Source organism: Zootoca vivipara, chromosome 4 (assembly GCF_963506605.1).
Source record: "Zootoca vivipara chromosome 4, rZooViv1.1, whole genome shotgun sequence".
NCBI classification, from domain to species: domain Eukaryota; kingdom Metazoa; phylum Chordata; class Lepidosauria; order Squamata; family Lacertidae; genus Zootoca; species Zootoca vivipara.
Window position 1 is genome coordinate 35,337,608 of NC_083279.1, and position 15,110 is coordinate 35,352,717.

Genomic DNA, 15,110 nt, shown 5'->3' on the forward strand with positions numbered 1-15,110 from the left:
GGAGGCCAGTGCTTCATTTATTGGTTGGGCCCATCTGTGTATTTGAATAATACATGGGAGACAACAGTATTGATTTCTGCTTTTATGTTCGCTGGAACCATGCATGTTAATTTGATGTCTTGATAAAATTGTAGGAAATACTGTTAATCTAAAAAGCATGGAAGCCTTGTCTTTTCTTTCGGAGACTTTCAGCTTACTTGGAGTGTGTACACTGTACTCTATGTTTTGTGCTTGTTGTAGTAGTAAAAGAAGATCAAAGATAAGCCAGCATCGTCTGGGTAATTGTAAACTGCATTAATCAACCAAGTGGCTAATTTGATGCGTATGTTTGGGTGGGGATCCTCATTCAGTGCTGGTTAAATTACATGAATGGCCTTCAGAGTCGTTGCAGCTCTGAGCTATTGTTTCTGTAGGTCACACTATTTTGTATTGCACAGAAATGCATATCAGTTCTTTTATGTTACAGTACTTAAATTCACCAGATTCAACTCTCTTGTAAAGCCCTAATACTTGCACTTGCCACTGTTCAGTGATACACATTTACAAATAACTGTTTTGGTACAACATTGTGGCCATTTCAGGGATTGATACTTATAGTATATAGAAATGCTTACTGTCAAAAAAAAAAACCAAGATTGCTGTTATGTTTTTATCTTCAGTAATCTGGAAAGTAAATAGTAAATTTTTGCTAATGTTAGCAAAAGAGGTTTGGGCAGTTTAAAAGATAGCAATTATCATTTACAGACCCTCCAAGTGTCCCTAATTTCCAGTCTCACATTTGAAGATGTCCCGGTTTCTGATTTCATCCCGGAATGCCCCGCTTTGCCATAGGACATCCCTATTTTCATTGGAGAAATGTTGGAGGCTATGGAGTTACGTTTGTTAAAAATAGTACTAACTTCACTACAAGCTTCACAACCATAAGTAAAACTATTACTAATTTCATTGTCTGGTAAGCAACTTGTTTAAATTTTATTGTGAAAGTTTGCTTCTTCAGTGTTCATGATAAGGGACTGCAGATGCAGTGAAACCGAGACATGCAGAAGGCTTACAACCTTAAATGATAGAATTATCGCCTGTCAAATTATGCAAGACACCATACACTACAGTGGTACCTCTACTTACGAATTTAATGCGTTCCGAACGCACATTTGTAAGTCGAAAAAAATTGTAAGTTGAATCCCATAGGAATGCATTGGGAGAAAAAAATTCGTAAGTCGAAGCGACCCTATCTAAAAATTTGTAAGTAGAAAAAATCCTATCTAAACCGCATCCAAGATGGCGGACGGAGCTCCATTCGGAAGTAGAAACATTCGTAAGTAGAGTTATTCATAAGTAGAGGTACCACTGTACATTGAAAAGCTTTTAAAAAGGAAGTGGGTATGGGTCCCCCAATGTGGATGAGGACCATGGCAGAGGGCTTTTAAAACTTTAACCCAGGCACCCCCAAACTGCGGCCCTCCAGATGTTTTGGCCTACAACTCCCATGATCCCTAGCTAACAGGACCAGTGGTCACGGATGATAGGAATTGTAGTCCAAAACATCTGGAGGGCCGAAGTTTGGGGATGCCTGCTTTAACCCCTCTGCAGCCTATATTAAAGCCCCTGCAACTGCTATTTGCATTGGGAGAAAAGTTCTCATTTTAGACCAGTGTAGTTATTTCACCTATACTATTTGTACGGTGCAAGAAATAGTGGTAAGAAGCGGTGATGGCAAACACGCACACATGAATTGAAAGCCCAAGTGACACGTGATTTGAGCTGCTCATTTTATTATAACTAGGAAGTGCATCATAGTGGAAAGCACATTTCTTTGATTACCCATATAATTAACTGTGGCTTAGTCATGTTTGTTAAGAGGAAGTTAGTGGGAAGGTCAAGGTTAGCAAATGTGAGATCATACTAATTCCAGCCTTTCCATGATTGTTTTTATTTTATACAGGTTTTCAGGGTGTGCAGAAGTACCAGATATATGCTAAGTCAGAAGAATGTAGCTGAACTGGCCCAGGGCTGATGCTCTGCAGCCTCTTTGTTACGGGAGATGGTGCCTCGTGGGAGGGGAAACCCTGATAGGCAGCCTACAAATACAGATAAATAATAAATCTTCTCTGGCAGCCCCTTGCTTCTTGTGTAAGGAGCATGTCATAACTGCGGTCAGGGTGACACAGGATTTCAGGAGCTATAAGAAAGGGCATGGTTGTTGTATTTTCCTCCTCCTACACACAATATTCAAATAGAACACAGTGTGTAATTTATATAATAATTCATTGGTTATTTTCTTTAGGAATTGTACACTTTGGAGGATCATTGTCAAGACATCTCGAGTATATTCAGCTCATATGTTGCCAGCATACAAGTCAAGCTCACCGTGTTTATAGAGGTCTTTAAGGAAAGGGATGGGAAGACAGTGGGCCTGATATTTTGGTGAAAGTTCCTGCCTAGAAATTGAAAGTGCTCTCTGCTGTTTTCTGTCGATTTCAGGTTGTTGGTGACATGGTTATAGGATTTGGTGACAGCCAGTGTGTTGCAGTGTCTAGACTCGCATCAAGGTCAAGATCTCGCTTAGCCATGAAGCCCACTGGTTGATTTTGGACCTCAGTCTAACCCAGAAAGCTGTCTGTGGACAAATACCGGCTCCCTCGGCCTGAAAGCAAAATGAGGGCCACACCCCATAGTCACCTTTGGCTGGATTTAACCGTCCAGGGGTCCTTTACCTTTATCCCTCACATTTATGTGGCCTAAGCCTCTGTGCTTTGGTACTTACTATATGTGAGGTGATTTGAATTTCAGGCAGTACAGTACTGAGCTGATGAGGCATGGGAGGCCTCGAGAGAAAATACACACCCACTATTTTTTTTGGCTTAAAAATGGAAATAGCATCTTTTTATTTTATTTTAAGGAATTTGGTAGAGGGTTGCTTTTGTAAGGCATTCAAAGCCAACAGTCACAAACAAAACAGGTGGTTTGGAAGGCTTTTGAACTGAGTAGTGGTGGGGGAGGCGGGCGGTGTTAAGTAGAAACAATGGATTTTCCAATCCTGGGACTTTGTGCTGGAGAAGAATGTGGAGAATTTCAGCCAGTTCTTGTAAAGGAGCTTTTTTCCTGGAAGTTAGTGGCACTACTTGTGCAAAGTGTTTTAAAGAAGGTGTTGCAAGAGCTGAAATACCGTAGATAAAATATGTGGTAATAAAAGATCTGGACTCCCCGCTGTTCCACTTGCTCATAATTTATAGTGAGGAAATTTTGTGACTGGAAGGGAACGAGAGTATTCTCCTCCTGTTTTGAGACTCTTGTTTTCACATTTTTAAGATTCATATTTGTCTTGATTTGTTTTTTTTTTAATGGTATGCCAAAAATCTAGAGAGTTTGCTGTCTCCACATGTCTTTCTTTCACATTTTCCCATGTTTTATAGTTCAGGGTTAAAAATTTTCCTCCCTACTTGGTATTCCTCACTTTAAAAATGGCAAAATGATGTGTTCCAGACTTAAAGTAAAAAGCCTTCTTAACGTCACTTCTTAAAATGCTTTTCAACTTATTACATATGTTATTTTCTGAAGTCTTGCAAAAACCCTACCTCAGAAAGCTCAGGCCTTTGTGTCACATGCCCTCTAGTGGAAATTGTGTTCCCTGACACAGCTGATTTTAAATACAGCTGACAAAATAAATTACATGCTGTACTAGATAAAAGAAATAAAATTGGGTTCAACTCTGTATTCACTGTGGCCTAAAAGCTGTATAGGGTTTCATGGCGGCCTTAAAAAAAAAAGATAGAGAGAAACTATGAACAATGGTTGGCTGAACAGTGACTCAGACCTTTATTCAGTTCTGTTGTTGCTGCACTATATAGCGCCTAAGTAATGTATCAGGAAAAAATACATAAACCAATTGGCAATAATAAGTAGAGAGGGGGTAATTCTCCCCATGTGCATCAGTAGATGGGAGCTAATTCCTGTGCTCCTTGCATATTATTATTATTATTATTATTATTATTATTATTATTATTAATAATAATATATTATTTATACCCCACTCATCTGGCTGGGCTTCCCCTGCCACTCTGGGCGGCTTCCAACAAACATTAAAATATATGCAAATTACATACAGGCCCCGAGTTCTCAGCAGAACTGCTCATTTGTACAAATAATTATAATGTTGTTATTTACACTCCGCCTATATGGCCGGGTTGCCCCAGCCGCTCTGGGCAGTTTCCAACACATATAAAAACATTATAAAGCATCAAACATTAAAAATTCCCCTGATACAGGGCTGCCTTCAGATGTCTTCTAAAAGTTGTGTAGTTCTTTATCACCTTGACATCTGATGGGAGGGCGTTCCACAGGGAAGGGCGCCACTGCTGAGAAAGCCCTCTGCCTGGTTCCCTGTAACTTGGCTTCTCGCAGTGAGAGAACCGGCCCTCGGAGCTGGACTTCTATATCCGGGCTAAATGATGGGTCGAGGCGAAAAGGGGCTTGATCCAAAGACTGTTGAAAAAGTATTTCTTTAGAACAATGCACACAACCCATCTCCATGCAAACAGGGCAATCCTACTTCTGCATAAGATGGCTTAGCTTAGACAGTGTGAAAAGACCTTCCAACTCCTCATATAGATGCCTATTCTTGCCATTTATCCTGGCTGCTCTCCATAGGTAGGTTCCATGCAGTACCAGGAGTTATATAGGAGGTATATAGAGCAATAGTGAATTTTTTCCCTACTGCCCACTTCTTTCTGGTGGACATTTGCAGCTGCAGGATGAAATATATCCTGGGCATTAGATGTGATGATACATATCCCTTTTTTGGTGTGCCAATAGATGGCACATTTATGTGAAAATATGAAAAATGTCAGTACAGAAAAGAACATATTGTTTAACCTTACCTCAGTTTGATGAGTTTTCCACATAGGACATGATTCTTCCTCCCCAAGGACTGGAGTCAATCGAACTCTGACTCAGTCTGTTGTACCATCCCAGTTTAGCTGAGTGTAGGCACTGAACTGAGTTGGCACATTCCCTGTTAAAGGAGTATGCTCTATAACAGTGATGGGCAACCTTTTAGCTTGGTGTGTCAAAATTCGCCAAAAAACCGAGCATAACTCGGGTGGTGTGTCACTTCGAGGAAAAAAACCATAATTTTGCGATATTTATAGTTTAAATAACAAAAATGTATAATTGTAATATATAACTGTATTTAATAAGCCAAAAACTAATTATTTAACCAAACCAAACTAAAAACCCCTTATTTATCACAAAGTGCCCAGAGTTGTTGAGCTTTTTTGGGGGAGCTGCTGACCAAAGTTTTGGAGGGTTTTTTGGGGGGGGTGCAAAAGTTGCTTTGCTTTTGGGGGGTGCCCCAAAGCTGCTGCACTTTTTTTGGGGGGGGGAGAACAGAAATAAATGACGAATAATACCTTCGCTGGAACTAACACGCAGCACCGACATAGTCTGCCAAAGCGCCAAAAACCCCAGCACAGAACGAGTTAAAAAACGAACGCTGTTACACCCAATCATCGTCTGCCAAAGCGCCAGAAAAAACAGCACAGAAAGGGTTAAAAAACCAATCTCTGGCTACCAGCAGCAGCAACAACAACAAAAAAGGATTCAGGTTTTAACAGCAGAGTTTTAACAGCAAAGACAAGCTGTAGCAGGAGAACAAATGGGGGGGAAACAACAACAACAGCAGCAGCTTGAATGGGCCGATGGGGCGCGTGTCAGCAGTGAGGGCTCTGCGTGTCACGTCTGACACGTGTGTCATAGGTTCGCCATCACTGCTCTATAAAAATGAATGTAAAACTGCTGGTAGGCCTAATAGAGGAAGAAATATACATTCACATGCAAAAGGGTATAAGAGTCTGCGAACAAAGAGGCTTGGTTTTGTTTTTTTAAGCGTTTGAGTTGTCTAACCTTTAACGGGCCTTCTAGAGCACATCAGAATTGTTTGTGATCACCCAGAGATGTCACGTTGCAATTATGAACCAAACAACTAAGCTTCCAGCTGTTGCTCAACAATCACTCCAAGGAATCCAGATTTCCCATCTGGCATTGTAAATTATTTTGTCCTTGTGAGTGGTCCCAGAGTAAAGGGAAGAAATATATAGTATTTCTAATATTATTTACTCTGGTTTTTCAGAACACATGTGCTCAGTTGAGCTGATGCTTCAGAGGTATCCTTTCCCAGCTTGTGATGAAGAACGGTTTTATGGAAAAACCCAGTTTCCCAGGCCTGAATCGAGTAGCCAGGGATTGCTCAGCAGAAATGTGTGCATGACTAATCAGAATGCTGCCCCTTATTTTAATACTGTAATAAGGCTTCTTTGTGACTCTAATTATATCCGCTAAGCTCAATTGCAGGCGGCACACAGATTAAGCAAGAAGGGGACAGGCTCAGTTTAGAAGCCTCTGGGGATTTGCTTCTCTTAAATAACAGGTCAGCCTCTTTCTGCTGACATGCAAAATGAGGATTTTTGTACTCCGGTATCCATTATTGTTGAAGAAGTAAGTTTGTAAAAAAAAACTTTTTTAAAAAAAAGCTCTTCTTATTTCTGAGTGTATTTTTGCATAATCAAGCACCAGGTCTATAAACACCTCCCCCCCCCGTTAGGTCTTTTGGACTATTCCGTTGACAAGGTACTCCCAAAGTCAGCTACGCTGATTAGCACAGATGTTCATGGAAGCTCTGGTTAAATCTTTAATCAAAGGATTCAATATTTGAAAATGCACTGAGGAAAGTACTTTATAATATGGCATATATTTTTATCTAGGAAATCTTAGATGGGCTGTCTCAGGTTCTGATAGAGGGTATGTACCTGTGCTTGTGATACAGTCACGTGGGAAAGACTGAGAGTTAAGGAAGTAAGTATAAATGCTTTCCATGGAACTGTTGTCAATTATTGCCCATGCAGGTGAGGTTGTTTTGTTGTTGTTGTTGCTGTTGTTGTTGTTGCTGCTGCTGCTGCTGCTGCTGTTGTTGCTGTTGCTGTATATCTAGATGTTCAAAAAGAGGATAAGTATTTTCATTTTATTATTTAGCTATCTCTTCATTTTTTGGTATTAGTTTAATGGAAATGTCAGGATTGATACCAGATTCCAGGTTAAGGGGAGGAAACATCAGTCTGATCTCTTGATATAAAATCACTCGGGAAGGAGGTTTTTTTTGTTTTTTATAGCAAACCATTCATTGGTGTGTTTTTTCTTGCCGCTTAAAAAATGATTTTATCTTCCTGACAAATGAGCTGATGCAACTCTTTGTAGCAAGGGGAATGAGTGTGTTTGACTTGTTTGAAGCCTATTGAGTTCAGAAGAAACTCCCCGCGGTTAGTTTTCTAGGATCCCTGCTATTCTCTTAACCCAGCGTGCTAGTTGTAATGTTTCAGGTGCTTCCTGTATAAAATAGAACAATGATTACGTTATGAAATCAGAATACCAATGTCCCTTAAGCAGGTCAGTCTCCCTGCTATCTTGAGACAAGATCACTTGGGGAAAGAGGCTGTTTTTATGGTGAACCAGTCATTGCTGTTCTGAGTCTCATCCACAGAGACTCGGGGGATTAAAGCAAAACAATAAGCTGGGGAACTGGCAGGAGGCTGTTGCTAATTGCTATACTGCCAGTGATTTAAAGCAGGAATTAAAGATTTGTTCTTTAAACAGTTTCCCTTTTAAATGTGCATACCTAAAACAGAGGGAAACCGCTTTAAAACGTGCAAACCCTTGTTTAAGGAGCCATTTGATGCCTAGCGTATAGATCATGAGTTTCTAAGACAGATGGGGACTACCTGCATCAGCATACAGCTTCTGCACAGCATGGTTATTATGTGCAAATGTTATTAACATGTGATAGAATTCCACATGCATTTTTTTAAAAGAAGAATGATTATTATTACATTTATATCCCACCTTTCCTCCAAGGAGCTCCAGGTGGTGTATATAGTTCCCTCCATTTTATCCTCACAACAATCCTGTGAGGTACATTAGACTGTGACTAGCTCAAGGTCACCCAGTTACGGTAGCTTCATGGTCTAGTAGGGATGAGAAAACTGGTCTCCCAGGTCCTAGTCTGCTACTTTGTTCAGGTGTTCAGTTGAGGTGTGTGAAGTTCACCATAAGGTTTTGTGTTGATAGTGCACCCTTTTAATTTAACCACATTGCTTACTAAATTAATGATTACAGGGAGATGCTATAGCTTCATGCTATAGTTCTGTTCAAGTGTTGTCAATGCAGTGCCCTCCAGATCTTAATGGACTACAACTCCCATGAGCACCAGCCCATCTGGTCAGTCATCAGGAATGATGGGAGTTGTGATCCATCAACACCTGGAGGACACCACATTAGCTAGTCCTGTTTAGCTTGGAGGGGGGGAGAGGTACATAGAAAAATTATTCTATCCTTAAAGAGATACAAGCTTCATAGGCGGTTGGGACAACCAGTTTCCTCAGAGTACTAACTCGGTCATGTTGCTTCAGCTTCCCTTTTTAGGTAGAAGCTGAAGTTTAGTGAAAAGTATATAGCTTCATATTCCAAGAAAATCTTCAAGAAACACATTCAAATAATTAAACTAACAGTGTTTGGCTTAAATCAAAGGAAGATAAACCTTGCTGTAAGAGCAATGAAACATCTTTCTTGGTGGCTCTCAGTAGAAGGGTAAACTTGATCCCGTAAACACAGCCATGAATCTCCTTTTTGTATCATAAGAAGGCAAACATGAGGCATCAGTAGGCTGCCCATCTGTCAAGGTGTTTTATTGCCATCTATAGCAGTAAGGCTACAGGTCCATTGCTGCTAAAATGCACACACACTTAAGAGACCAATAGCCGCTTGGCAGGGTTTTCCCCTTGAACTCAATTAAGCAGAGATGGAAAGAAGCTCTGAGCACACCCATGTATCTGTGATGCTGTTCCACAGTTAATTATCCCAGTACCTGAGAAACAGGGTACTATTGCCACTATAAATTCATGTGACATGGTACTTTTTCTAGCACTGGAGAAGGGGATGATGGGGAGCAGATATATTGGTTAGGGTACACATATCCTGAGTGGATGTCTTGGTCTCCAGGACTAGATATCAATTAAGGACCTCAATTTGACTGAAGGGGCATGGAGTTCATATTTGTTTTCAAATTAGCAGAGAACTTGACTCCCATGGTGAAAATATAATTGATCCAATAGTGTGTGGTTGCATTAAAAGGAGCAGCAAATTTGGAGTAATTAAATTGGTGGCCGAATTGATTGAAGACAGTAGGTATAGCTGAATCAGAAAGGAATTTCCTTTCAGAATTTGTTTGGTTTGGTGGTTAAGAGCAAGAACTTTGAGGCAGAAGTGTCAAACATGGTCCATCTCAGCACAGTTTTGAGTTTCCTAGGTGACTTTGGGCAAGCTGCCATTTCCCAAAACGGGCCTTACCATCTATAACGAGGCAGCAATGATACTGACTTTTTCCCATGGGGTTATGTTCAAAGGATTATGGAGAGAATGCTCATGAAGTACCTGGAACAGTTAAGGAAATTACAGCAGTGTTGTTGTATGATGAAGCAAATAGTTCTTCACTGTATGCCAGCTGAAAGGAACAGGCAGCACGAAATGTTTCTTGAAGGGATAATAATGATGAATGTCATCTCTTACCAGCCTAGACTGTGTTACAATAACTTGATAAAATTGCATAAGTGTTGGTGATTGGGAAAATTCCCAAATCAAGAATCCCAAGAATGACCAAAACACCTTTTAGTCATGCATGGCTCAGTAATGGGTGCTGATGTGTCAATTTTTATCCCGTGGGAAATTGTTCCACTTTTTACCTGAGACTTCAGAAGTCGGAAAAATGCAGACCTGTGCTGCGTAGAACTGGAATCATTTGGTAACACATTTCATTCATGCATTATATATGGCTGTAATACCACTGCATTTTCAATTGATTGTTTTGAATGCTCAATTGCATGTTTTCTTGGCAACAGGTAAGCTCGTAAGACGCACTGTAGATTAATACTTTTGTTGGTATATGCTTGACGGTGATGTGTCCAAACTTGGGACAGTTATTGTGAAGAACATTGAAGATAAAAAGCAACAGATTTTGTCAGCGTGGAATTACCACACAGGAGGAGTAGCATCATAATGTAATTCTGTCTGAATTAGTGAGGAGTTAGATCAGCAGAGAGACATTTCAGTCCAGAAAGACCTAGAAACTGATTTGTTCTTATCTCCTCATTTTTCTAGCTGGCATTTCTTTCTTTTCAAAGTGGTGCTGATTTTGCAGAGGAAGTGGCCAGTAGAGGGAGGAATTTTGCTCTAAATGTGAGCAGTAAGCAATTGCTGTCATCTTATAAAAAGAGGGTGGGAATGCTTTTCTTGAAGAAAAGAACGATGAATTGAAAATTCTCCTTCCATGTCAGCACGTATTTTCTTTTCTAAATTTATCATCCCATCAGTAAGTTCGTATCTAGTTTGTGTCACAGCACGAAACTGCTGTGTGAGATGAAAATAAATCTGAGCAGCAATGTTACCAAGTCTCTTGGAATTGGTAAATATCCTAGCAAAAATGTTAAGTGGCAGCTGTCATATACCAGGATTAGTCACAATTCTAAGTCCCATTGAAGGCAGTGGCACATATTTTAGATTTTAGCTAGGTCCCATTGCTAAGTGTGAGCTTAAAAAAACAAAGCAATCATCACCACCTTTTGAATACAGTACAAACCACAAATGTACAGTGGGTGATTTCCAACTAATTCACACCGTACCAGAGTAAACCCAATGAAATCAATAGATTTAAGTAATACTTTGAATATGACTTAGGTCAGTATCATCCAATACTATATGAGCACAAACATAACATACAAGCATACAGCTATGTATTTCAGGGGGAAGGAGCATAAACTTATTGTTCAAAACATTGGGCACTTTCTAAAAAGCAAAATATCTGTAGAATGACATTGTCACATAAGTATATAGTGCTCTCTCTCTGTGTGTGTTTACCACCTACCATGTAAAATATCCAGGTACATAAAATATCCAGGTGAATATTTTAAAAGAGGCCCCGTGGATCATGTGTACTATGTGTACTCTGTATCCACAGGGCCTCTTTTAAAGGTGTGTGTGTGTGTGTGTGTGTGTGTGTATGTATATGTATGTATGTATATATATATATATATATATATATATATATATATTCCTTTAAAAGAGGCCCCGTGGCATATATATAACCCTCACCAACTTATGTTTTAAGACATACCTTCAAAAATTCTCTTTGTGATCTTGTCTATTTTATTTATTGTTTATTTTTCAAGACTGTTTATTGTTTACTTTTCAAATTGGAAAAATGTTTATTTTTCAAAACTGAAACATGTTTTAGGATGCCAGTGGGTGGGTGGAAATTCATCCCACAAAGCAACTGGTTACATTTGTTGTCCAATTCTATTTTGTTAGTATGTCATTAAATTTGCAAGTCGTGGGTTGGTGGGATTGTGTATGTGTGTGTCTGTGTGTTTGTTGAGGGGACAAGAATATATAATACCTGTATATAATTCCTGTTTATTTTGTTTCACTCCATTTATTTGCATAATACACTTCAGGACATTATGCAAAGAATGCTTATAACTATGCAAATGCATGTATAGATGCCACAGTCAAGGCACTCCCTTTAAGTGTAGTCAGGAACTGAGCTTCTAGCTTTCTGTGTCAGAGAACTCTGCTATGTTTCAGCTCTTATAACACTGGGTGGGGGGCAGAAATAAATTTCACTGAAAGTGTTAATAAAGATAACCTCATGCAGTAAAAAATTGAAGACTTGCTATGAAGTGTGATCTCCTCGGTGTAAAAAAAATGCCAAAATATTTTCTTTCATTGTCTTGTCCCCTCAAATCTTAACTTTAGCTTTCCTTCTCTGGGACGACTTCATAGGTGTATCATATCTCTTTAGGCTTAGGAACACAAAGGAAGGCTGTTATTACTATTGCCATTAGTAACAGAGTTGCTTTCTGGGCTCAGATGTTCTCATTCTGTCACTTATAGTTAATACAGCAGAATTGTAGGAAATACAGTACTAACCACTCTAGTTGCCTGCAAAGTATTTCACTCTAGCAGTATAATTTTTGTTAATATCTTGCTCTTTCTCTTTTCAGACTTCTTTCTGTTTGCACCAAGGGATTTGGGATTAATTTCTGTGTTGGATAGCCTGATTGAAGGGGTCTTTTCAATTTAAAAGCAACAACACTGCAATTTGGCTCTTCTCAGTAACTAACATGTTGGCATGATACAATAATCTAAACCAGGCACCCCAAAACTGCGGCCCTCCAGATGTTTTGGCCTACAATTCCCATGATCCCTAGCTAACAGGACCAGTGGTTGGGGAAGATGGGAATTGTAGTCCAAAACATCTGGAGGACCGAAGTTTGGGGATGCCTGATCTAAACCAATCCTCTCCCATATAGCAGCCTATAACAGTGTACTAACAAAGCCGAAAGCATTCACATAGTATTTCAGAAACATGCAGTGTGGGTTGTTGTTTTTTTAATTTAAAAAAATCCAAAATTCATCCACAGAAAGAAGCAAAACCCCAAATCTCTCTTCTCTGTTTTGCTTTGTTTCTATCCCCATGGTTTTTGAGTGGGTTTAGGCAAATTCCTCTTTTTAGTGGGCTTTATGCTACTCTAGTTTTCCTCTGCAGACTGGCATGACCATGTTCTCTGTCTTTCCTTGCTGACAATCATGGAATGAGAGCAAGGACTGTCAGTCAGCTTCCTTTTTTTCTAATGTGGGGTGAGACTCACTATGGAAAAGTCTGAGAACCTCTGGTCTACTGTGTTCCTCCTCTGCTTCCCTGACGGCTCAGGAAGATGAATTTGGTGGTGGATATTGTAACACAGAAAATGCCATCTGAAAGAGATGTTCATGTGGCCAGGAGCTATCTTACGAAGATCTTGAGAAGCTCCATGAGGTATGGTGTTGGTTTCACAAAGACAGCATTCCCTATCCCTTCCCCTAATAGAAAAACCCTTCTCAGTAATCCAGGAATCCATTCTGAAATCCTCCCTTCCCACTTCCATTTCTCCATGATAAGCATCTGGCCATGTAGTCGGTCTGTAGTCTCATGTTTCATTCACATTACTGTATGTACAAACCATTCTGGTTCCATGCATATATATCAAGCAAACAACAAACAAATAAACAGTTTGTGGTTAAACTGCCATCCTACCAATTATCACTTATCAGAAAGTAAGTTCCATTGAATTTCAAAGGGGCTTCTAAATAGACATGCATGGGATTCCACTGTGAGGCTACTGTTTTTAAACTAGACAGTTGCATGATTCATCAGCTAACTGTGCAGACAGCCACAACAATTATCATTGAATTTGTGGGATTAGATTTGCATGTGCAGAACTCAATGATAGCATTAAGTTGGCAGCATTGTGTGGGAAGTTTGATTTATGAAGGACTTGGACATGTGTTTTCTTTTAGAAATGGCATTGCTCTTACAGAATAGCATGTCCACACAGGCTATTCAACCTCATGCAACTACCGTACTACAGTGCCAAGCTGTGTGAAATCCTGTAGCAATTAGCCTTCAAGCCATTTAGCTAAAATGGACAACTATTGCTTGAGCATACTGGATTCTGATGCTGGCTTCTTTATGGACATGGGTTGAGAGACAACCACCATGTGAAAACGGGCCCCTTGGTCCTTTGTGACAGATTTCACAACAGAACTGTCAAGTGACCAGAGCAGGTAGCTGGTCTTGAACCTCCCTCCCTGCCTCTCCTCCTCCTACATGCCCAACATAGCTTTGCAACCAAGTGCCTAAAACTGGTGGAACACTGTTGGCTCCCATGTTTTTAGGAGGCCATTAGGCAAGATGCCATTGAGGAACTCCCTGCCGCTGTCACCACTCGCCATTTGCTTGGCTTCTCCCTGTGAGCTCACTCTCTACTTCGGCTCACAAGGAGAGAACAGGGGCTCCTTCTCTATAGACTATTGTCACTTTTTGCATGCTTGGAAAGGGGTGTAGTAAGCAGGCAACAGCAGTAAGCAGGAGCAAGGTAAGATGGTTGGCTTCAGGCGCCTCCTGGTGTATCGACCTCCTAAGGTGCTTGTCAGTGATGCTGAGTCCTGAATTGGATGCTGCACTGCTTCAAGCAGGCAGGTGCAGGACAGTTTGATAACTTTCTCCATTTACTGGAGGAGAAGATGGCAATAGGGAATGGCAAAGTTGACAGGGAGGCCTAAGGCTCGCTTCTCGAACCAACGTTTGTGATAGCCCAGGAAGCTTTTGTGCCAGTTGACTGGGAAAACTGGGCTTGCAGCACTACTGAGAAATGTGGGGAACACCCTCTGGGTTTTTTTGTTTTTACATTACATTTTCTCTCTTAATGAGCAGGTATTTGAATCTGGATCAAAGCTCCTCGCCATTGATCCACTGAACCACACCTACTCTGGTTTTAAAAATGAGAGTTGCTCAAATGCAAATTTCCTCATTTCTGTACTTCCATGCAATTATACAAGACTTAATTGTTATAGACGGTATGTGTCTATATTATAAGGGATTTCATAGTTAACCAGTAGGTGCTTTTCTCTGCCTCGCAGAGGTGAAACATTCCAGGCTTTGACTCACTGTCTGTATTTCAAGTGCTTTTAAAAAAAGCACCTGGATTCTTTTCAAAGGTGATTTCCTAGAGCAGCAGACACTGCTCTGTAACCTGAGCCTACTTACTGCATTTGTTAATTAGGTCTGAGGTTGATTGCTTTAAAAATATATGCAGTAAATGCCTATGTTTTTCCTTTCTCATTCCAGAAAGAATGACCTAGCCTGCAGGCCCCACTCCTGGCATGCGACCAAATTCACGGAGAGTCAGCCTGAGACAGCCACGTCACGGCTCTCCTCAACCAATCCCTGTGCTTCCTGGCACTCTCGGTATCATGCAAGGTGAGTTCCTGTTTAAAATTAACATGCATCCAGCTCCAACGGTAAGAAAATAATTGCTTGCCTCGGTTTGTTGCTTATCTTAAAATGGACAGCAACGCACAGTGTTTTTTTTAGTTGGTCTTTGTGCACGAAGTGAGTTGTGTAATGAGGGAACTTAGATATAACAAGGGCCTGATCGCCCTTAGACTGCAGGGTATTTTCCATTATGCAG

General features: G+C 40.3%; 1 protein-coding gene across 2 annotated transcripts in view; it reads left to right on the plus strand.

The window, feature by feature from the left end:
• SHROOM2 (shroom family member 2) overlaps nucleotides 1-15,110 on the plus strand; it is a 110,463-nt gene that overhangs the window by 59,704 nt on the left and 35,649 nt on the right. For both annotated transcript variants that reach the window (XM_035114461.2, XM_035114460.2), the window contains exon 3: nucleotides 14,768-14,899. In XM_035114461.2, the coding sequence (XP_034970352.2) occupies nucleotides 14,768-14,899 (132 nt within the window). The remainder of the gene's footprint in view (nucleotides 1-14,767; nucleotides 14,900-15,110) is intronic.